The 23,246-nt window shown below is 45.3% G+C and overlaps 1 protein-coding gene across 1 annotated transcript in view; it reads right to left on the bottom strand.

The window, feature by feature from the left end:
* LOC130130485 (solute carrier family 2, facilitated glucose transporter member 1-like) overlaps window positions 1–21,705 on the bottom strand; it is a 34,708-nt gene extending 13,003 nt beyond the window's left edge. The window contains exons 1-4 of the mRNA XM_056300194.1: window positions 21,662–21,705; window positions 18,133–18,370; window positions 14,053–14,148; window positions 1,097–1,257 (exon numbers count right to left, since the gene is read on the bottom strand). Of these exons, the coding sequence (XP_056156169.1) occupies window positions 1,097–1,257; window positions 14,053–14,148; window positions 18,133–18,370; window positions 21,662–21,705 (539 nt within the window). The remainder of the gene's footprint in view (window positions 1–1,096; window positions 1,258–14,052; window positions 14,149–18,132; window positions 18,371–21,661) is intronic.
* Window positions 21,706–23,246: the final 1,541 nt, after the last annotated feature.

Raw genomic sequence — 23,246 nt, forward strand, 5'->3', positions numbered from 1 at the left:
ATATATGCTCAAGTTACAGTTGGAGACTGGGTCGACTGTCTGTCTGAATGACTGACTGTAAATAGGGGTCCATTCTGGAGCCATGGCAGACCCTGATTCATCATGACCCCCATAATATTTGACACTTTCGGTTTTTTTGTTTTGTTTTTTTAATAATGTCAAACATTAAGATCATGTGGACTTAAATTGTGGATGTAAATTGTAGTTTCGAATGAGGAGAAAGGACCAAATATATACTATATTATTAACGTTAGATAAACTCTTTTGAATACAAGATACATTGTTTTAGGCTGGGTGTATGTCTGTGTAAGGGTACTAATCTAGGGTATGGATGCAGCTACAGCTGATACATACATGTATTATCAGTCTACCCCTCGTACATACTAGCCAGTGCTGTGGTTGTGCATACATACCCTAAAATATTCTTACTGGCATCCAACATGTGTATTATCACTTAGCTTCAGCTCTTCCATCACAAATCTATCTTCACTTTGATTTGCAGGTTTTCACTTCATGGTGCACATGACTCAAAGCTCACATGAATTCTGTAAGGTCTATGGCATCTACGGGCATTAAGAGGTTCATTATATATCAGACAACACACACAAAGATGGTTCAAACAGTTTGTCATTGATGGGGGCGGGAGTGTTGCGCTGCAACCACTGTTGTCACTGAGGTCTTTAGGGGGCCGGTACATATGATAACGATGATATTGAAATTTTCTATACATCTGCCATTGCTGCGCCCCTGCTGGGCTGAACTCTGCCATGTCAACAGTCCTAAATGCTTACCGGGCAAGGACTTTTGTCCGCAGACGTGTCAAATGTGCAAAAGTACAGTGTGAATGTAACCATCCCAAGTGATCAGAGAGACAATCTGATCCCAGTCAACACCAACCACTTCCACCTCTTTCTTGTCTATACTAAATATCCTATATCACAGCGGATAGTGGGAGGTGATGATGTCACCCTATAAGGTTCTGACAAGACACACATTCCCCAGTGTGACACGGTGATGCGTGCTATTACAGTAATACGTGGTGTTATGGTAATACCAGTAATACATAGTAATGCACAGATACTGTACTCCTCCCTACCTGCCCAGCAGCTCAGAGATGAAGCCCACGCAGGAGGACGACAGCATGCCTCCTATGGAGAAGATGGCCACAGACAGGGACCACAGGGAGGTGAGGGTCCCCAGCGGGATGGGGTCTCCGTACCGGTGCACCCATGTAGCATTGTACTCCGCCTCGATGATCTGCACCATGCCAAGAGAGAGAGCGCGCGACAGAGAGAGAGAGAGAGAGAGAGAGAGAGAGAGAGAGAGAGAGAGAGAGAGAGAGAGAGAGAGAGAGAGAGAAGAGAGAGAGAGAGAGAGAGAGAGAGAGAGAGAGAGAGAGAGAGAGAGAGAGAGAGAGAGAGAGAGAGAAAGTAATTCAGCGGTGAAATTGAGATTGCAATGTACTGACGATAAAATCTAACAAATGCCCTGAGACATTTGAAAGGCTCTCACGGGCCTACAAGATGACAAAACACAGAAAGATATTTGAAATGGGCCTGTTCAACAACCAAGGAAACAAATTTCCAAACGGTGTACTGTTCATTACAGGTGGGGTGGGGAAATTGATTGGGTGCAAAAATCGCAATGCTAAGTCATGACGATTTTAATATCGTGGCATTTCCCCCTGAAACTCAATGTTGAAGTGCAATGAACAGACGTGATGATTTCTACATCTGTGAATGTCTGAATTTACATTATTTGAATGTTTTACTCAGGAAAGCAGGTTCATGTTTTATGCTTTTGCAACACATGAGACTAAAAATAAATGCAAAATAATCCAAAGAAAACTAATTTTCTTTGGATTTGATATGATTTGATAGTATTTGATATATACAAAAAGAATTTAATATGATAAGATATGATATGATATATGATGATTATCATAATTTTCACATTTTACCATGGATAAGAGGGGATGGAGTCTTAAAAAAAGTCGTTATATTGAATCGCAATATTTACTGTATCGTTATATTTGAAAAATCTCAATGTGTATTGAGTTGACATTAAAATATTGTTGTAATATTAAATACTATTATTATCATTATTATCCCCAACCCTAATATGCATAAATCCAGGTAAGGTCGCTTGTTGAGCCTGCTGAATACTCCTACAGTATACAGTACTACTACTTAATAACGCTATGAGAGCTAACCGCTCCTTTACAGGCTCTCTCATGGCAGGCTATCAAAAAGCCTTAGCAACACAAATAAGATAGTTAAAAAGAAACAGTAAATCGACCTTTAGATCACACACGGTGTATTGATGCACAGCAGACAAGCTTATCGGGGTATCTTATCACGTTTTAAGTCTCAAAGTGCTTATTTCAAGTAATTGGTGATCAAATGTTCTTACCTCATTGACCGACATTATGGCTCGTTTCACGAAAGTGCACTTGTTTCATGATAAAGGAACTTATTTCATGACTTTTACTGAAAAAAGATCTTAAATCATGTTTGTTGTTTCAAGATTTTTTAGATCCCTCATAACAAGTCTTGTAAATATATCTGTCAACGGGGTGAGAACATTTTGCTAGCAATATCTTGACCTATAGCTGGATAACATGTTCAGGTTCACCAAGGGGGTACTGGCCAGGGGAGGTACTGGCCAATCCTAGCGCTTGAATGCTACGCGGGGCGTGTCTTGCCTAGAATTTCCGTGGGATTCAAATAACGCGGAAAGCGGTACACTGTTGCCGGGTCAAAGGTTAGTGGGTCGGGACTATGGAGGACAATGGCGGGTGTGGTATGGGCGTGGCTGTGGCCGACAACAGCCGTGAAGGGCCGTTTACGCGTCAACGTTTTCAACATAAAACGGTAAAGTATTGTTGCGTTTTGGCCGTTCGTTCACACGACAACGGCGTTTTGGGGGCCTGAAAATGCAAACTTCTGAAACCGGATTCCAGAGAGAAATCTCTTGAAAACGCAACTTCAGCGTCGCCGTGTAAACTAGCAAAACCGGTTCCTGTGGAAAACGGCGACGTCATGGCCCCACTTCGCACATGCGTATTACGTTTTCAGTCAAATAGCTATGCGCGAGTAAGAAGACAGCGTTAACAATGGCGGAGTACCGAGCTGTGTTTGTGCTGTTATCTCTGCTAAGTTTATTAACGCTCCTCCAGCAAAGTGTAGATTTGCTGCACCATTACTGTGATCAGCGGAGACGCATTATTTACATGCGCTAAATTCTCAATCCGCCTATACGTCGACAGAGGGCAACCAAAAGACGCTTTTGGGCAAGACCTGGGAGAACAGGTCGGTGGTGGGAAAACTTTGTTAACGATGTCTGTGAATGTTCTCATTCATCCAGGTCATGGTTATCCAAAGGAATTGCATCTAGTGCAGCTGGACTTGGTATATATCCGTGAAGACGTTTCGCCTCTCATCCAAGAGGCTTCATCAGTTCGTGCCTTTCTGACTGGCTGGTGATGAAACTCAGATATTTATCCTCTTTGGAGTCATTATCAGAGCTAATGATGTCCATGGCTCTTTGTGTTCCGATGTTTACCAACGCCCGTCGTTATCAGAGCTATTGATGTGCAGGAAGTTGTTGTGGTGGGAAGGACTTCTATGTCAGACTTTTGCCACATTCCTATCTGCATTGAGGGTGTTTAATGTACTGCCTTAGTTGACACGGGGTCGACAGTCACGGTGGTTTGGCAAGAGGTGGTGCCAGTGGGGACGCGACTGGAGGATGCAGCTGTTCAGCTCTGTACAGTAACCGGTGAGCTAGCACCAATGAAGGGGACAGGACAGCTGATGTTGACGGTTGGGGGGGAGAAGCATGAGACATCTAGTTTGGGTAGCAGAGGTGCAGGACACGTGCATTCTGGGCCTGAACTTTTTGAGGGATCATGGCTGTCAGCTGGACCTGTGGAAGGCCACATTGCGTTTTGGCGGGGGTCATCTTGTGAATATGAGGCCACAGGCCCCTTATTTTATGGGAGAGCTGACAGCAGGACCCCACAGATGCTGTGTGGGGGGACGTGAGCACGCAGGCCATATGTGGATGGCCAGTACAGCCCAGCCTGAGTCCAAGTTAATTTCTGTGCAGACCCTTCATCCTAGGGAGCTAGAGCAGCTGGGAGTGTCCAAGAAAAGACATGGGGGGGGCTCAATGTCCACTGCTGCTGTTACTCCAGTATGCACCACAAGCCTGGGGGGGGTAGCCGTGCAGAAGGGCTGTGGAGGCTCACCGGGCAGTGAGAGGAGGAGGATGGCAGTTTTGGGAGATCTGGCAAAGGAGTGCCAGTGACCCGGAGGCACAAAAGCAGGAGAAAGTGTGGCAGCTGCTGATTGAATTGAATTGACTGAATTTTAATGCTCTGGTTGAAGGTATGTTTAGCAGATTGGGAGTCCTGGAGTCCACCCATAGCAACCAGGGGAGAAATTTTGAATCCAGGGTTTTCTCTACCATGTGTGAGCGGCTGAGAATCACTAAGACTCTCGCAACAACCAACCCCAAGGTGACGGGTTAATGGAGCTGTTAGACCACACCCGAACTGAACAGTTATCTATCCTAACATCTACCCATTAGCTCGACTGGGATATGCACTTATCCCTTGTCCTTGTGGCGTGCCACTCTGCGGTCCAGGACTCCACTTCATGTACATGAGCCCCCCTCATGTTGGGTAGGGAAATGACCCCTGTGGCGCTGGCCTTTGGATGGGCCCTGGACGTACCATCTGTCCCTGCGGGTCCGAGCTACGCTAGGCAGTTTCAGGACTGTTTGGACACCGCACATGCATACACCTGGAGGCAAATGCAGACTGCGGGGTTGGGGCAGAAACGGAATTATGACCTCCGTGCCAGGGAGCAACACTTTGTAGCCGGGGAGCTAGTTTGGGTCTACACCCCAAACCAGGAGAAGGGCAGGTGCCTTAAACTGGACAGCCACTGGGTGGGGCCTTGCTTGGTCTTGGAGCGGCCAGGAGATGTTGTCTAGCGGGTACAGTTGCCTCTACGGGGCTGCAAAGTGGCACTACACCATGACTGGCTGGCGCCATACAGGCGGGTAATACTTATACCAGGGATTATAAATATTCGTTGTATATAGTTAGGGGAGATGTTTTGCAGTTCCGGGGGGTTGGTACACTGTTGCTGGGTCAAGGGTTAGTGGGTCGGGACTAGAGAGAGAGAGAGATGACCCGTGAGTCAGGTTTAATGGTGGGTGCCAAGTGTGACCAGACATCGCCAACCTATCTGCATGGGTTGCTGTGGTAGTAACATAGGCATGAGTAACTACATACATAACGCTGATGATGCAGTTTACCAGTGCAGAAGTATGAGAAATGGATATCCATCATCTCGCTCTCCAAACAATCGCACTGTCAAATCATGGTGCAGAACTTTTCCATCGCACCAGACAAACTCAGCAATGGAGGAGGCTGGTATACATTACGATATTCTGCACTGCAGTCATGGCGGGCTCTCTGATTCGATGTCGTCGTTGTGTGTCGCATTGAGTGACGCAAAAGACAGTTTGAAATCAGATTTGGGCATCCAAGCATCCAGACTGAGATGCACCTGTAGAAATACGATCAGAATTGCATTTCAAACCACCTCCAAATGTGGTTTAGATCCATTCATTCATTCATCTTCAGCCGCTTGTCCAAGGTCGGGTCGCAGTGGCAGCAAGCTAAGTAGGGCACTCCAGAGGTCCCTCTCCCCAGCAACGCCCTCCAGCTCCTTCTGGGGGATCCCAAGGCGTTCCCAGGCCAGATTGGACATGTAGTCCCTCCAGCGAGTTCTGGGTCTACCCCGGGGGTCTCCTCCTAGTTGGCCGTGCCCATTAGACCTCCAAAGGAAGGCACCCAGGAGGCATCCTAATCAGATGCCCAAACCACCTCAACTGGCTCCTTTCGATGCGAAGGAGCAGCGGCTCTACTCCAAGCTCCCTCTGGATGTCCGAGCTCCTCACCCTATCTCTAAGGCTGAGGCCAGACACCCTACGGAGGAAACTCATTTCAGCCGCTTTTGTATCTGCGATCTCACCCTTTCGGTCACTACTCAAAGCTCATGAACATAGGTGGTTTAGATCCATCCATCCATCCATTATCCAAACTGCTTATCCTGCTGTTAGGGTTGCAGGGATGCTGGAGCCTATCCGATTTGCAAAAATCACATTTCTTTCTTTTCTTTTTTTTGCTGTCCAGTCTTTCTAAAATCAATCTGGATATGCCAAAAACTGGATTTGGGCTGGCAGTCTGAACAAGGCCTTACTTCTGGCCGATGTTCAAAGGCCTCTGAAATATGTCACAGGGGGTTGTCTTGCATAGCAGCTAGTCTGTGACTCTGTGTCCCCTTGGGTCTATTTTGGTTTTAGGACCTGTCTGAAAATCCAACAGCAGCGTCATGCTTTTGGCACCAAATGCCAGTACACCTCAACAAAAAAAAAAGAAAGAAAAAAAGACAAGTTCATCAAGGTATTCAAGGTCTTTTAATGCTTATTTCAAGATATAGAAAGTAAGTAACATTTTCTTCCTCCACTAACAGATATTGCTCATTTCAAAAGCGTGCTTGTTTCATTGGTTTTTAAGACTTGTTGTGAGGAATTTTTTTTACTGAAAAGGAAAATAAATTCTAAAATGAGAAACTTGATTTAAGATAAGGGAATGTGTCGAAACAAGTCCGGTTATCATGAAACTAGTGCACTTCCTTTAAAAGCGATCATATCTGTGAGATATGGGGTAAGAAATCTTTACTTACTTTCAATATATTGAAATAAGCATTAAAAGACCTAGGACAAAATAAAATACATTGATAAGCTTGTCTTTTTTTGTGGTGTTGCGATGACGTAGCTCAAATACGGTGTGAACAAGTTTGACAGTTTTAAAATCCCACAGAAATATTGGTAACCCTATAATAACTACACACTATGAAGCATTAGTTAAGTATTAGTAACTACTGAATTCGTCATTTGTAAAGCAGGATGAATTCAGTAGTTACTAATACTTAGCTAATGCTTCATAGTGTATAGTTATTATAAAGTGTTACCATATATCTTATATACCATACATATATTGGACTCTGGCATGCTAGCCAGAGTCCAAGACAACGGAGTTGCATCTGAGCCATTCCCTGTCTCTAACGGAGTAAACCAAGGCTGTGTCCTTGCCCCAACCCTGTTCAGTCTTACGTTCTCAGCCATGCTTTCAGATGCCTTCAGAGAGGGGGATGCTGGCATTGCTGTCAATTGCCATTTAGATGGCTCTCTCTTCAACCTTCAGCGGCTTAAAGCAAAAACCTTAGTTAAAACAGCAACCATCAACGATCTTCTGTTTGCCGATGACTGCGCCCTCAACGCTACATCCGAAGCCAACATGCAACAAAGTATCAGTAAGTTCTCAGAGGCTTGCAACAACTTCGGCCTCACCATCAACATAAAAAAGACGGAAGTACTTCATCAGCCAGCTCCAGGCAAGCCATACAATGTACCCAACATCACCATAAATGGGCATCGATTAAATGCCGCTGACAAATTCACTTACCTGGGCAGTTCTCTCTCCAGATATGTCACCACTGATGAAGAGATGACCGCAAGACTTGCTAAAGCAAGTACTGCTTTTGGCAGACACCACAAGAATGTGTGGAACAGGAGAGGCATCACCCAGGAGACAAAAATTAAAGTGTATCGGGCCATAGTTCTCACCACACTGCATTATGGCTGCGAAACATGGACAGCTTATAAACGCCATGCAAAAACATTAAACTACTTTCACACCACATGCCTCAGAAAACTTCTTTGCATAAAGTGGTATGACAAGATCCCTGACACAGAGGACCTCACTCGCTCAAGACTGCCGAGTATACACACCATCCTCATGCAATCACAGCTTCGTTGGGTGGATCATGTAGTTCACATGCCACCAGACCACGGGCTCCCAAAGAAACTGTTATATGGTGAACTCAAGGCAAACGCTCTCATGGTGGTCAAAACAAGCGTTTCAAAGACACCTTGAAGGTTTCATTAAAGGCCTTCAACATCAACTACGATACATGGGAACAGAAAGCTTTGAACAGAGGAGAGTGGCGTGCAGCTGTCCGAAATGGTGCAAACGCATATGAGGCTGCCAGGATTGCTGCAGTAGAGAGCTGCAGGCAGGCCAGGAAAGACCGTGCCAGCAACCGTCCAGCTACTCCCACTATCCCATGCCCACACTGCCAAAGAACATTCAGGGCGCAGATTGGACTAACCAGCCATCTTCGCACCCACAGAATTCGGCCCCTACAGGATGACTAGATGGTCCTCGTTGCTGTGACGGACAAAAAAAAAAATACCGTATACCTTATGCCACATACCAAATATCTTAACATCCTTTTTCCAGAATCCTTTACACATCAGTAAATATATTACTTATTAGATTATTTATCACGATTTAAGAAAGTTTGTTATTTCAGCTCATAAAGATCAATTTTAGATGTCAGAAATCAGAATTAGAAACACTTTGTCATTTCATTTCATGTATATCCAAAGGAGTTGAATCAGGTGCAACTGGACTTGGTATATATCCGTGAAGATGTTTCGCCTCTCATCCAAGAGGCTTCCTCAATTCGTGCCTTTCTGACTAGACCAAGCTAGTAATTTCATGTACTTGCGCACATAAAATGAAATGAAACATAGTTTCCTGCAGCCCACAGCAGTGCAGCACAAAGACAAAAACACATATCCAAAAACTACAAGAACACATATGTCCAAACTAACACATATATCTAAACTAAACTAAACAAAACAAAAAAATGACTGTCGAAACTGCCAGTCTGCATGGGCTAGCAGTTAGCTTAGCCTGCCCCGTTTCCGCGTCCTGTCAGACCGCCCTTGGTGTTTCCTCTTCAGATGCAGCTCCGGTCAGGGTTGTGGTCCTTGGGCCCACAGGATGCAGCAGACCAAGCTCCCTGAATCGATCCAGCGCCAGCTCTCCCAGCCAGACACCTTTGATACACCTCCCCGCACTCCACACGACGACACTAAAAACACAGTCAAGGCTAGGCGAGGCCGCCACCAGACTGCCCTCAGTGTTATCGGAACTGCCGGTCTGCATGGGCTAGCAGTTAGCTTAGCTGCCCCACTTCTGCATCCTGTCAGACCACCCTCGGTGTTACCTCTTCAAGCACAGCTTCAGGCAGGGCCGTGGTCCCTGGGCCCATAGGATGTAGCAGAACAAGCTCTCCCAGCTGATCCAGCGCCAGCTCTCCCAGCCATCAAACAAAGACAAAAATAGATGCAGACGTAGACAAAGACACTGCATGCACAGTACTGGGTCAGGCTGCTGCAAACGTGAATTCACGCAGCCATCTTCCCACACCGATACTGGGCGAGGCCGCTGCGAACGTGAATTCACGCCGCCATCTTCCCACACCGGAAGTGATGTGGAAGCACCCTTTCACATAATTAGAAAGCATTATGTGGAGAGCTGCTTTAGGTGGTTTTGTGTCATGATTGAATTGTTAAACTTAACAAGTTAAGCTTCAAAGTAGTCACAAGATCCTAAAATCGGTGCAGTTTAACTTGTTTTAAGGCGTCCCTCTAGTAAACAAGTGATTTCATCTTGTTGTAAAGAAAATCTTGCCTAGTTGAAATATTTAGGGTATTTTTTTTCACTGAGTATGCTGAATTATGGAAATTATGCAGTGTAAATTACACTCCTTAGGTTCATTCACTTTCCTGTCTAAATCTTGATGCCCACCTACATAGTACGCTGAATTTGCTGAAGCGTTTGGTGTGAAGCACAACAGTTGTTAAATAAATTAAGCTGCAAGTTCTTCACTCATTAGTTGGCTTTTCTAGTCTTGTGCATATTCAGCTATACAAATATGCTATGTGCGCTCATAAATCATAAGTGATTCATATATGTAAGACATGTTGCCATAACGGAACAAGGCGGCGTTCGTCATACGTATATTTTGCCTCGTCCAACTCCAAACGAAATCCAACTGTGTGTGTGTGTGTGTGTGTGTGTGTGTGTGTGTGTGTGTGTGTGTGTGTGAAGACTGAAACCTGCAGAGGACCAAACCGATCCCGCAATCCTTACTGGCCCATCCACCATGACGCCCCCTCACCCGCCTCCCATTTAAAAAAAAAAGACAAAAATAGCACCCCTCTCCTATCGTACAAGAGGAAGAACAGTCATAAACCCACTTGCCTCAGCTGTGGCGATACCTGAGATGGGGAGGAGGGAGAGGAGGTGGATTGAGAGGGTGTGTGTATGTCAACGATGGCTCACTGGTTGAATGGATAGAAGGAGGAGAGAGAAGGGGAACAAGAGCAGTGTGTGTGTGTTTGTGCGTGTGTGTATATGTATACGTGGGGGGGGAGGTATTTTAGGCAAGGCCAGGTCTCTGCAAAAGAGCATGTTGTGCACACACACCCTTATGTTGACATAGCTAAGATGTTCACCAAACACTCCCACCTTAACCCACTGTCTCTCTCTTTCTCTCTCTCTATTGCTCTTTCTTTCGCTCCTTCTCTCTCTCCCTCTCTCTGGCTCTCTATCTCTCTCCTCTGTCTCGCTCTATTGCTCTCTGTCTCTGTCTCTTTCCATCTCTCTCTCTCTGTCGCTCTGTTTGTCTCTCTCTCTCTATCTCTACCCTTCTTTCTCCCTCTCTCTCTCTCTCTCCCCATTCACTTCTAAACTTGATCCACCCCATTGCTCGCTTCAGCCCATTGCTTGACAACTCATACATCGTCAACTCAAGTCAGTTTTATTTGTGTGGCCCATTATCACAAATTACGAATTTGCCTCAGTGGGCTTTACAGCAACACATCCTGCCCTTAGACCCTCACATCCTCTGTCTTCTCTGTAACTCTAAAACTATCGTACACTTTCTGTCTATTCTTCAGAGCCGTCCCACCCGATGTAAAGTTTCATTGAACCCTTGGAGGGAATCGACCGTGATTTCCAACATCCCGAGATGCAATGGTGAAGAGAAAGCTGCATAGGCTGGGCTCTTCAGTCAGTGATCATCATTAGGCCACCAACTACCAGTATGACCACTATTTTCAAATAAGCCTTGATTTATGTATTTTCCCATTGAAATGCACTATTTTCCATGACTTAGAGATTTATGCCAGGCCTAAAACTGGTGGGTAAACTATATAATCCGCAATACAAATGCATTTAGCCTGCACAGCAACACGGTCAACATTACCTCTGTATAGATGGTGAAGGGATAATGTTCTGTTAGCAACCATAACACTGGTCAACACAATTTTTCTTGCATGGGGTTTTTCAATGGATTCTAGTTAACTTTTGGGTGCTGAATCCAAATCTGGCATTAGTTTTTGCCTATCACATCAGGTTTTTGAACTATGAAAAATCATTATTTTTGAGAAAACAGCAATTTTACACTCGAAGTTAAAAAAACACTGTTGCATTAGAAGATCGATAGATGCAAAAATGATTACAATGAATAAATAAACACTCAGCCTAGCATGAAATTACTTAGGAAATGAACAGGGGTCATTTTTATCCCCACCAAGATTGCTAGACTAGATGGTCAACTTTTGTAAAATCCTGAATAAGGAACATACAGATAGCACAAAAACTTGATGTGATAGAGCAAATCTGAGCTCAGATTTGGATTCAGCAGCCCAAAATTAGCCAAAAACAGTTTCCGGTAGTCCGCGGTGGTGTAGCGGTCTAAGCATCGGCTTTGTGTCGATGCAGTTGCCCACTGGGGACCGGGGTTCACGCCCCGGTCTCGTCAGATCCGACTATGGCCGGACTCGATGAAGCGGCAATATTGGCAAGGCTGTCTTCGGGAGGGGGGCGGAGTCGGCTTGTGTTCGTCACATGAATGCGTCTCTGGGTGTGTCGGAAAAAACAGCGGTTCGGCCTGGAGTCGCCTTGTCACGAAAGTGGCGAGGCGTCTCCTTCGAGACTGCCGGCCGGAGAGATGCAGTTGGCGAATGCATGCAATACGAGGGTGGGTGTTTGAATTAAAATAGGGATCGATTGGCCACTAAATTGGGAGAAAAAGGGAAAAATCAGAAATAAATTTATAGAAAAAAACAGTTTCCAAAGTACATGCAAGAAAAAAAAACTGTATTTTTGTAGACCAGTGAATTGGGCAGCACGGTGGCGCAGTGGTTAGCACGGTCGCCTCACAGCAAGAAGGTTCTGGGTTCGAGCCCCGGGGTAGTCCGACCTTGGGGGTCATCCCGGGTTGCCCTCTGTGTGGAGTTTACATGTTTTCCCCTTGTCTGCGTGGGTTTCCTCCCACAGTCCGAAGACATGTAGGTCAGGTGAATCGGCCGTACTAAATTGTCCCTAGGTATGAATGTGTGTGTGTGTGTGTGTGTGTGTGTGTATGTGTGTGTGTGTGTGTGTGTGTGTGTGGCGACCCTGTGATGGACTGGCGGCCTGTCCAGGGTGTCTCCTCACCTGCTGCCCAATGACTGCTGGGATAGGCTCCAGCATCCCCGTGACCCTGAGAGCAGGATAAGCGGTTTGGATAATGGATGGATAGCAGCCATAATACTGAGCAAACTTAACATGTGTTTCTAAAACGCTGCCAATTTTGTGTCATAACTGTCACTGACTGATTTTTGTCTGATCTAACACTTACAATACAGAGGTATTAATTTTTCCATCCAGGATGATGCGACATTTACCCGTCACATGAGGTGCCCCAGTTTAGGACAACATTGCATGTTGAGGACTGATTCGCCCATCCCAGATCCTATCCCAGACAACAGCGGTGTTGTGTTGTCAAACACACCAGTTTCAGGAAGGAGAGACAGAGCTTAGTTGACTGGAAACAAACCCACCTCGAATTAAATGGTAAAATGTCACCCAAGTCTCCCCCATACCAGCACCTCTCATGGCTCACACCTGCTCCCTTTGTTCTCAGAATTAGATTTGTGTATTCAATAATACTGAGGCTAAACTCAAAGCATGACTCAGAACTAGGGCTGTGTGAAAAAATCGATGCAGCTCAGTATTGCAATATTTTTTTCACGATGCTTTCTCGATTTTGCAGCCTCTCATATCGATACATTAAAAAATTCATGTTTTAATTGTATTTCATTTCAATGTGTTCAGTGACACAAGAAGAACTGAGTATGCACGTTATGCTGTGATGTTATGGCACCTACATTGCAGTTGAGTTCAGTGTGTTCCGTGACACAACAAGAATACTTAATATGTACACTATTTTCATATGATGGTATGGCATCTTCATTTCAGTCCAGGGTGTTCAGTCAGTGACACAGTGCACTGTGCAATGCAAATACTGTTCTAATAAATTGGAATGGGCATTTTGAATTAAGTAGTTTTGACTCAATTTGTCCAATGAGTAATCAAAATATAATGTGATGTAAATATTAGACTACCCAGGTGGTACACAGCAAGTTGTATTTCCAGCTTTATTTTTTATAACAGTATTAATGTATCACAATATGCATCGTATTGAAATGTATTATGATACGTATCGTATCATGACCATGTATCATGATACATATCTTATCGTGACCCCATGTATCATGATATGTATCGCATCATGACCCTATGTATCGTGATACATATTGTATCATATCGTGACCCCATGTATCTTGATACGTATCGTATTGCGACCCATGTATTGTGATATGTATCGTATCCTGAACCCATGTATTGTGATACGTATCGTATTGTGACCCCATGTATCATGATATGTATCACATCATGACCCTATGTATCGTGGTACGTATCATCATGGCCCATGTATCATGATACATATTGTATCATGAGCCCATGTATCGTGATACGTATCATCGTGGCCCATGCATCATGATACATATCGTATCGTGACCCCATGTATTGTGATACGTATCGTATCGTGAGGTCCTTTCTAATAACCAGCTCTACTCAGAACCACGCTGAATTGTGCTTGTCTGACGTTAAGTGGACAGTTCATCCCGGCCAGCTTTTCATTTCGGGTTTGCTTATTTGCAGCGTTTCCCCCTGCTTTATACGAGATTTCTTTACAACATTTTACACATTTTAGAGTGACTTACCTTTTGAGGTGCATTGATGACGCCAATGTTGTATCCAAACTGCAGAGACCCCAGAACCGCAGTGAAGACTGAGAGCGCAAGGGTTCCAGTCACTGTCTGGGATAGACACACATGCACAGAGAGAGGGAGACAGTGTATGTGCATGAGAGAGAGGGGCAGAATGGCACATTGATAAACCAAGTTATGAAAATGATGATCCGGTATGGTCTTTGTGGAGATAACAATGACCTAAAGTGACCTTTATGTGAGAAAAGTGAGTTTGTTTTTTCTTTTCAGCTCATGAATACAAGGTTTGCGGCAGTCATGCATGCCCACACACACATTTACACAATCAGCCATAAACGCAAACACACATGTGAGGGGGGGTATGCATGCCTGCACATGGCCCAACTGGTATTACATGTACTATATATATCTATTATCCATCTATCATACCAGTGTGAGGCAATCTGTTTGATGTTGTCTGGGATATTACAGTCTGTCTGAACTTTAGCTTCGATACCGTTTCCCATCAGGCTTTGTGCACCTGTCGTTACGCTGAATGACAGGAGAACCACAGGCAGGGAGGATGAGGTCTTCTCCACCCATTACTTTTTGTAATATTCTCCACAGAGCCCTTTCTAAAGCACTTTTTTTAAAGTACAACACAAATAAAGTTTATCATTATCTGTTCATTATTTCAGAGCCTGTAATAATGAAATAACCCTGGTTCCCAGTGGACCTCCTCCCAAATGAGGCAGCACATGATGGAGGGGGGATTTCCATTGGATTAATAGATAGATTTTGATGGATTAGTCGCTTGGGGGAGGATATAGTGTTGCCTCCGCATGTGCTTGTTGCCTCAATCCCAGAAAACCAGACAATATGTAGGAGTAGTAAAATCAGAATCAGAATACTTTATTCACCCTTGAGGGGAAATTGGGCAGAATTTGGACGTCTTCACAAATGGTTCAGTCTGAAAACTTAACGGGGTGGTAGAAGCGTGAGAATCCAGCTTTTCGTCACACCAAATTATTCATTAGTCAGTTTTCTTGTTGACTGCAAAGCAAAGGTTGGCCCACGCTCTGCACTTGGCAGATAAAAAAAAGAAGTCAATATGCCAAGTTTACATTATTTTACATGTTATTCTATCAGTATTATTTCTTGTTTCCCAACAGATCTACACTGTTTACTGATCTAAAAATGCTCATACTATGGAGATGGGGGATAGTCTGCTCTGTGCATGCTCGGGGTTTTAAAACCTGTGAAAATTTGGTTTTGCCTCGATTCTATTCTATTCCCAGATAGCATCTGGATGTGGGCCACTTCAGGCAATGATGCGGCACTGATGGCCTTCTTCTGGCCCTGACAAAATGGATGTGAGCCTGAAGTGGCCCACATGTATAATAGCAAATATGGCTCAAATATGCCAAATCAAATGTGGGCCTTTTTTGGCAAAGATGGGGTGCTCTCAGCAACATGTAATCTGGATGTGACCCTGAAGTGGCCTGTGTGATAAATGGTGAATATGGCCCAAATATCACAAAACAAATATGGGCCACCTTTGGCAAATATGTGGCACATGCGGCATTGTTATGGCTTGGTTCTGGCCCAGGTCTGGCAAACGGGAGCGGACCGCCCAAGTGCCATCATTCCGCGCAGTATGTGGGCCGGATGAAAGTGTTGGTGTGGGACGGGTCTGGGCCACAGCAATTTTGCTATCTGGGTTCTAATTCTATTCTTTTCTATGGAGCTTAAATAGCTCGTTCAGTCATTCATTCATCTTCTGCCACTTGTCTGGGGTCAGGTTGTGGTGGCAGCAAGCTAAGTAGGGCACTCCAGATATCCCTCTCCCCGGCAACTCCCTCCAGCTCCCCCTGGGGGATCCCAAGGCGTTCCCAGGCCAGATTGGGCACATAGTCCCTCCAGCGAGTTCTGGGTCTACCCCAGGGTCTCCACCCAGTCGCCCGTGCCCGGAAAACCTCCAAAGGAAGGCGCCCAGGAGGCATCTTAATCAGTTGCCCGAACCACCTCAACTGACTCCTTTCGACGTGAAGGAGCAGCAGCTCCGAACTCCCTCCAGATGTCCGAGCTCCTCACCCTATCTCTAAGGCTGAGGCCAGACACCCTACGGAGGAAACTTATTTCAGCCGCTTGTATCCGCAATCTCACCCTTTTGGTCACTACCCAAAGCTCATGACCATAGGTGAGGGTTTGAACGAAGATTGACTGGTAAATTGAGAGCTTTGCCTTCCGGCTCAGCTCCCTCTTCACCGTAACGGTCCGGTACAATGTCCGCATTACTGCTGATGCTGCACCAATCTGCCTGTCAATCTCCCACTCCATCCTCCCCTCACTCGTGAACCAGACCCTGCGATACTTCAACTCCTTCACGTGAGGCAACAACTCGTCCCCAACCTGGAGGGAGCAAGCCATCATTTTCTGGTAGAGAACCGTGGCCTCAGACTTGGAAGTGCTGACTCTCATCCCAGCCATTTCACACTCAGCTGAAAACTGCCCCAGTGCACGCTGGAGGTCACGTTCTGATGAAGCCAACAAAACCACATCATCTGTGAAGAGCAGAGATGTAATTGAGGTTCTTAAAATGGACACACTCCTCACCCTGGCTGCACCTTGAGATCCAGTCCATGAATATCACAAACAGAATCGAAGACAAGGGCAACCTTGGCTTAAATAACTTGGATGGCATATTGCACCACACTGCAAGGTTTGGGTAAGACTGGGAAATGTCCGTGAAACTGTGACTTGACCTTGTCATGTTGAGTCTGCAGATAAATGCTGTTTTGTATTCATATAACAAAACAAAAAGGGTACAGGTTGGCTAGCGCGGTTCATTAGCATGAATCCACCTGCAAGTGTGGATGTAAACTAATTTGTGCATTTGTGTGTGTGTGTGTGTGCACATACGTGTCTGTGCGTGCGCGTGTCCTTCCAGCAGAAAAGGTAGAATACCAGAGGTAGCCAGTCATGCTCTATAGTAGCATTTTAGAGAACAAGGCTCGTCTAGTGTTTCACCAGCCGAACTCATACAGGCACAAGGTAGACACGAAGAGAACGATGCTGAGAGGGATCCAACAACACAAAATAGTCTGTTAAATGACAATTTTCTACTTTTTTGTGTTCATCTGACTTTCATGACGCACTCCCTCGTTACACGGCGTTGACGTTGTTATGCATTCAGTATGACTGAAGAGTGACCCTGCAAAGCTTGAAAAGGAAAAACCCGTCCTAAAACAAAGTGCATGTTTCTCATTTCATTTTGCACCTTTCGCTCAGTGTGTAAACATAAACAATGTATGTGCCGAAGCCCCGTTACCGGTAACACGAGTCTTCAACCTCACACCCATCAAATCAACACAGAGGTTTTTCCTCATGCTTTGTTTGAGTTTCCAATGGCAAATATCCCCCCTGCAGGATCACAAAGCCAGTCTCTGTTAGCCAGTCAGTCTCGCTGTCAACCTTCAAGGCCGGGAAGGCGTGCACCTAGTTAATATAGGGTGGATTATAAATTACAGACGGAGGCTTGTGTTGATGTGAGCGGTGACATGAAACCGGTTGAACTGCCTGACCTGTAAGCACACATGTGGGCCTGACCAAGGTCAGTGTCCAGAACTAAATAAGGGCCAAGACCTCCTGAAACACGGCTCCGTGTTTGTTTCTCTCTCTGTCGTCTATGGCCGGTCACGCGTCTGTCTGTTTTGCGGCGTGAAGCCTGCGCAGCGATCCAGTTTCTAACTCCCCAGTTTGACATTTGGATAAACCCATGTTCGCTCTCTGCGCCAGTGGGACCGTAAGAGTGAGAAAACGAACCGATTCCCTGACTATAGGAGTCGTGTCTTACAGGTTCATCTTTAGATGATGGCCAAACAAACCGTCGACTCGTGTGGTATGTTCTAGCGGTTCCTTTGGGACAAGAGGGTCCGTGCGTAAACTCCCCCTTTTGGTAAAATACGCACGGCGCACAGACGCGTCTAACTTAAAACCTACAGCCTGCGCACTGCATGAAACACCACCGGCGTGGGTGGGAAAGCAAAGCCTGTTCAGTTTGTTGCGTTGCGATAACTTTTTTTTTTTAATTACCTCCCCTCCGAGTTGCTGAAAGCCGGCCGCATGGCGTTGGCAAGAGCCAAGTTGGTGACGGTTGCGTGTCGTGCGCAGCGCCGACTGTGGACACCACGTGAAACTTTCCCCGTCAGGAAAACAAGACGGAAAGCTGCAGTCAGTACAATCCACGCTGGAGGAAAAAGGTTCAAATGAGTTAATCGTGTGCGTCCTTTTGCAGCCAAGTCCTCCTTTATCTGAAGATTGCCTACGGTGACTGCTCAACCGGGATGAAGTGACATTTACGCTGGCGTTTTGCTCTCTCTCTCTCTCTCTCTCTCTCTCTCTCTCTCTCTCTCTCTCTCTCTCTCTCTCTCTCTCTCTCTCTCTCTCTCTCTCTCTCTCTCTCTCTCTCTCTCTCTCTCTCTCTCTCTCTCTCTCTCTCTCTTTCTCTCTCTCTCTCTCTCTCTCTCTCTCTCTCGGCTGCTAAGGGGGAGGAGATGAGGCGCAACACGAGGTCTGTTTTAGTCCCTGACTGATCTTGAGGACCTGCAACAGAGGTCGTTTTTGTGTGTGCGAGCGCATGTGTCTCTGTGCGTGTGCGTGTTTCTATGCGCAAGCAGGAAGCTGTCTTGACCTTAACCCGCATTGGCTGAGAGAGAGAAGGACAAAAAGTGTTCAGGAAAAAAAAAAATCAACATGCACCAAAACAGGACTGGGATGAGTTTATTAGAAGTGAGCCACTTTTGTGTTTGGTGAGAGAGCCATGAGTGTTTTGTTGTTTTTGTTTTTGTTTTGTTTTTTGGTCATTTTTGTCTTTTCTCATGTAATATCGTGGATATTACTTCGCAGTGTCTTAAGTGGAGAGGCCCATCTGGGTTTCTTTCTTCCCCCTGCACTGTTTACTGCTACTTTTTCTTCATGTTTTTGTTTGTTTGAACTGTAAAGAGAGAAAGAGAGAAAGAAAGAGTATAAAACCATGTGAAGAGTCAGAGAGCATTTTACCGAGGCCCCTCTGGCCAACCTTTGCAGCTGTTACCCTCCCATTGGTATTTACCCTAGTGATGTAGATGCACCGAAAAGGGGGGCAGATGTGCAGACCGAGGGGCACGTTAATGACTCAACCCACAAATGAGTAAGGTGCATGTTGCTCGTGTTCTACATAGAGCCGTTTATCGTTCGTGACACACAAGGTGTCACAAGACACCGGGCGCCGACGTAACCCACCATCGACCAGACGGTTTTATAAACGAGGACTTGGGATGGGTACTGAATACCAATACTTTTAAGGCAGCAGTACCAAAGTGGGAGGTACTGACCGTAACAGCGTCCACAGTTTGCATAAACATACATTAGTCATTTCCCACAGCGGGCATGACAGTCAGTCAAGAGAGGTGTCGCATTCAACCACAGAGGGCTGATGGGCTTTTTTTTTCCTATCTAAAAGGTGGTGAAAGTCTGTCCACCAATAATTTGCAATGCTTCAAAGCTGTTACTGTACGTGCTCCAGTATATTATGCTGTTTTGCATGCTATGTTATGTCGGGGTTGGAGTCTGGTTGTTACTGACTGGTATTTTTACACCATGACAAAAAAAAGTTACCGACAACAGGTGCCGGTATCAGTACCAGTATCAGTACCGATATCAATAAACTCCTAATGATACCGGACAGCGGCGTCGTAGTGGGGGGAGGACCTACCAGGGCCCAGAAGGGAGGGGGCCCTTAGGAAGCCTGGAATTAAGTTTGTTTTGGTTTGCAAATTTTTATTTCTAACTAACTAGTGTCATAACTTCAGTTAAAATTGGCTCAATACATCGGTTGAGGGACTTAAAGAAAATAGTGGAGGCTTTCTGAGGTCCCTCACCCCTTACAAAAGGTACAAAATGGTTTAGTCCGCCCCTCACGAGCATCTCTCAATGCAGCTCATCTAGTCCTGTTGCGAGTGACTGCTGATACAAGCACAAGCGCAGAGTCATGTCTTTCCCAAAGAAAGCAAAATCTGGGTTCCAGAAAAGAAAAGGAAAAAAGGAAAGGGAGAGAAGGCAAAATGAGTGAAAACAACTGTTGAGTAATTTCTTCCAAAAGAAAGGTGAGCTAGGAGCTTTTAAAAGAAAGGTGGCTAGCTAATTCATACTACCACAGCTAAGTAGCAGCTAGCTAGCTAGTTAGCTACCCGAACACAGTAGGAGATAGCTAGCCAGCTAGTACTGTAACACACGCAGTATCATACATTTATCAGCATCACAGCTACAATGTCATATGAAATTATATCTATGAAAATTACCTAGCTTAACATGAAACACATAATATAAAGTATGCTAGAACTCAAAAAAGTGATGCGTGAGAGACAAAAGAAGAAAGGGGCCCACAGAGACTGCTTATGTATAGGGCCCAGACTTTTGTGCTACTTTTGTGCCCCTGAATTACCTGACCCTGACGTGGACCCAGTTCACTTGGATCACTGTGCACCATGGTGCCTTGCTAGCAGGGATAGGCACATTGGATGCACTTCTGGCAAACTCAAGTCTCAGTGTGACGTTGTGACTCAACACTTCTGACCCACAGCCAGAGGCGGCTCGTTTTTGCCACCCTAGCTGTCATTGTCTTTCTCTGCAGCAGCCACCAGAAGTCCCCTTTCTATTTTAGCTCGCATGCCAAAGGGGTCACACACCCCAGCTGCACCACTAGCTTAGCCCCCCCCCTTCCCCACAAATCCCCCCCCCCACATTACATGCAAAAAATGTATTCCTTCGTAAGGCGACAGGTGTTTGCCTAAATTTGGGTCGTACCACTTGGGTTGAGGGTGTAGGGGTGGCCTGTGAGTTTGGGGACAGCGAGCTGGTAGGTCTGGGTTTGAGGATTTTCAGGCAGGGGGTGTGGTGTGGGAAGATGGCACAAAAGGCCAATGGAAAAATCTCTGCGTCACATTTCTCAATAAAACCCTTTGACCCCACCCCCCGGCAGACACACCCCCCTTGTCACGCCACTCTCCCTCTCTTTGGAGTTTCCCCTCCCGTCCTTTTCCATCCTTCTCTTCATACTGGAATCATGGGATGGGGGGGGAACCTGACACCACGGCCTGAGGCCCCCGAGCAAAACGTGTGACTCAAACCAAGAGGAGGGAAACATAACACCGCTAACGACAGCGGCTATAAGAACACCCCCCCCCCAACACCGACACAGACAGACGCACCGGGTTCGAGCTATTCTAGCTGATAATACATCTGCAGGTAAGGCTGGACTGAGCCGGTATGACATCAGCCCCTTCAGTCTGAGCCAGGATAGCAAAACAAACGTGTGCAAAGTACAAACTTGCAGGAAAGGGAAGCGTTGAAACCTTGCATTCACAACCATGGTCGGCCACAGCCTTCCACTGTGGGAAATAAACAACTGTTCGTTACGACTTGGCCAAAATGTCAAGTCGTAATGAGCAGGATAAAATGTCACTAGTGTTTTCAGACTGGAAATGCCAATCAGCTGGTGTTGAACTTGTTATCTGATACAAAAGTCACACCACCTCTAGAACGCACACACACACACAGCATGTGACTGCCTTGTGTTGCTCACACAAGTGACCTGGCGAGGCTGGCAATGTAGAAACTCTTCCTCATCGTAATTTGTGTGCGTGTGTGTGTGTGTATGTGTGGGTGTGTTGTGGTCCGGGGCAGTCAGCTGGTTCAAAATCATGTCACATTTCAAAGAGTCGCATGACAACAGGCAGGTTTTGAATTATGTGGTCTTTTTCAGTGGCTGATGCTCAGCAGCATTTTAATTAAGACAGTTACATCTGAGAGACTTTCCTGCAGCAGTCTGGTTGTTACGAGGGGAAACAGGAGACGCACAAGTCATACATCCAAACATGTGCACAGCTCTCAGTGGTGAGAGATGACCAAAGTGTTTCCTTGTGCACATTTTTAATGTTGTCGTGTATTTTTTTTTCTTTCTGTGTCGACTGCATCACAGCATCTGAGGACCGTCTTCTACGAGCACTTGAGACAACATGCACTGTGGTGGCTGGTGACACTGAGATGTGTCATTGTACATGTACTTTGTAACGTGACTTTCCCATCATTCCCTCTTGATCTAAGCTGCACTTAAACTGAACACACTTCACATGACATCCACTCTCCGCTGATATGATTACTATGCAGAACATGCAGTACTATTACTACTACTACTACTACCACATAGTACTACTAGGATAGGATTATTATGCAGCAAATGTAGTGCTACTACTACTCCTACTTCACATAGTACTACTATGATATGATTACCATGCAGCAAATGTCATACTACTACTACTATTTCACTTAGTACTACTATGTTATGATTACCATGCAGCAAATGTAGTACTACTACTACGTCACATAATACTACTATGATATGATTACTATGCAGCAAATGTAGTACTACTACTACTACTACTACTTCACATAGAACTACTATGATATGATTACTATGCAGCAAATGTAGTACTACTACTACTCCTACTTCACATAGTACTACTATGATATGATTACTATACAGCAAATGTACTACTACTACTACTATTACAGTACTACTATGATATGATTACCATGCAGCAAATGTCATACTACTACTACTATTTCACATAGTACTACTATGTTATGATTACCATGTGGCAAATGTAGTACTACTACTGCTACTACTACTACTTCACATAGAACTACTATGATATGATTACTATGCAGCAAATGTAGTACTACTACTACTCCTACTTCACATAGTACTACTATGATATGGCTACTATGCAGCAAATGTCCTACGTCACATAGTACTACTATGATATGATTATGATGCAACAAATGTAATACTACTACTCCTGCGACCTCTACTTCACATAGTACTGCTATGATATAATTACAAATGTATGGCTCTGATGCCTGTTGGTATCTGCAAATTGCTGACTCCCTATTAAGTCGCTTTGGAAAAAAAACATCTGCCAAATAAGAAAATGCGAAATGCAAACGTGAAATGAATTTAAATAGATACACTGGAGGTTAACTTGCAAAGTAGAGCCACATTCTGTATGAAGTGGCATGCCAGCAACGTGGATGCAGTCATCTTGGACTGAATCCTGCACCCTTGTGTAACAGCTAGATTGGGTTCAGAAAGCATATTTTAGCAGCCC

The sequence above is a fragment of the Lampris incognitus genome, chromosome 20, assembly GCF_029633865.1.
Source record: "Lampris incognitus isolate fLamInc1 chromosome 20, fLamInc1.hap2, whole genome shotgun sequence".
Taxonomy (NCBI): Eukaryota; Metazoa; Chordata; class Actinopteri; order Lampriformes; family Lampridae; genus Lampris; species Lampris incognitus.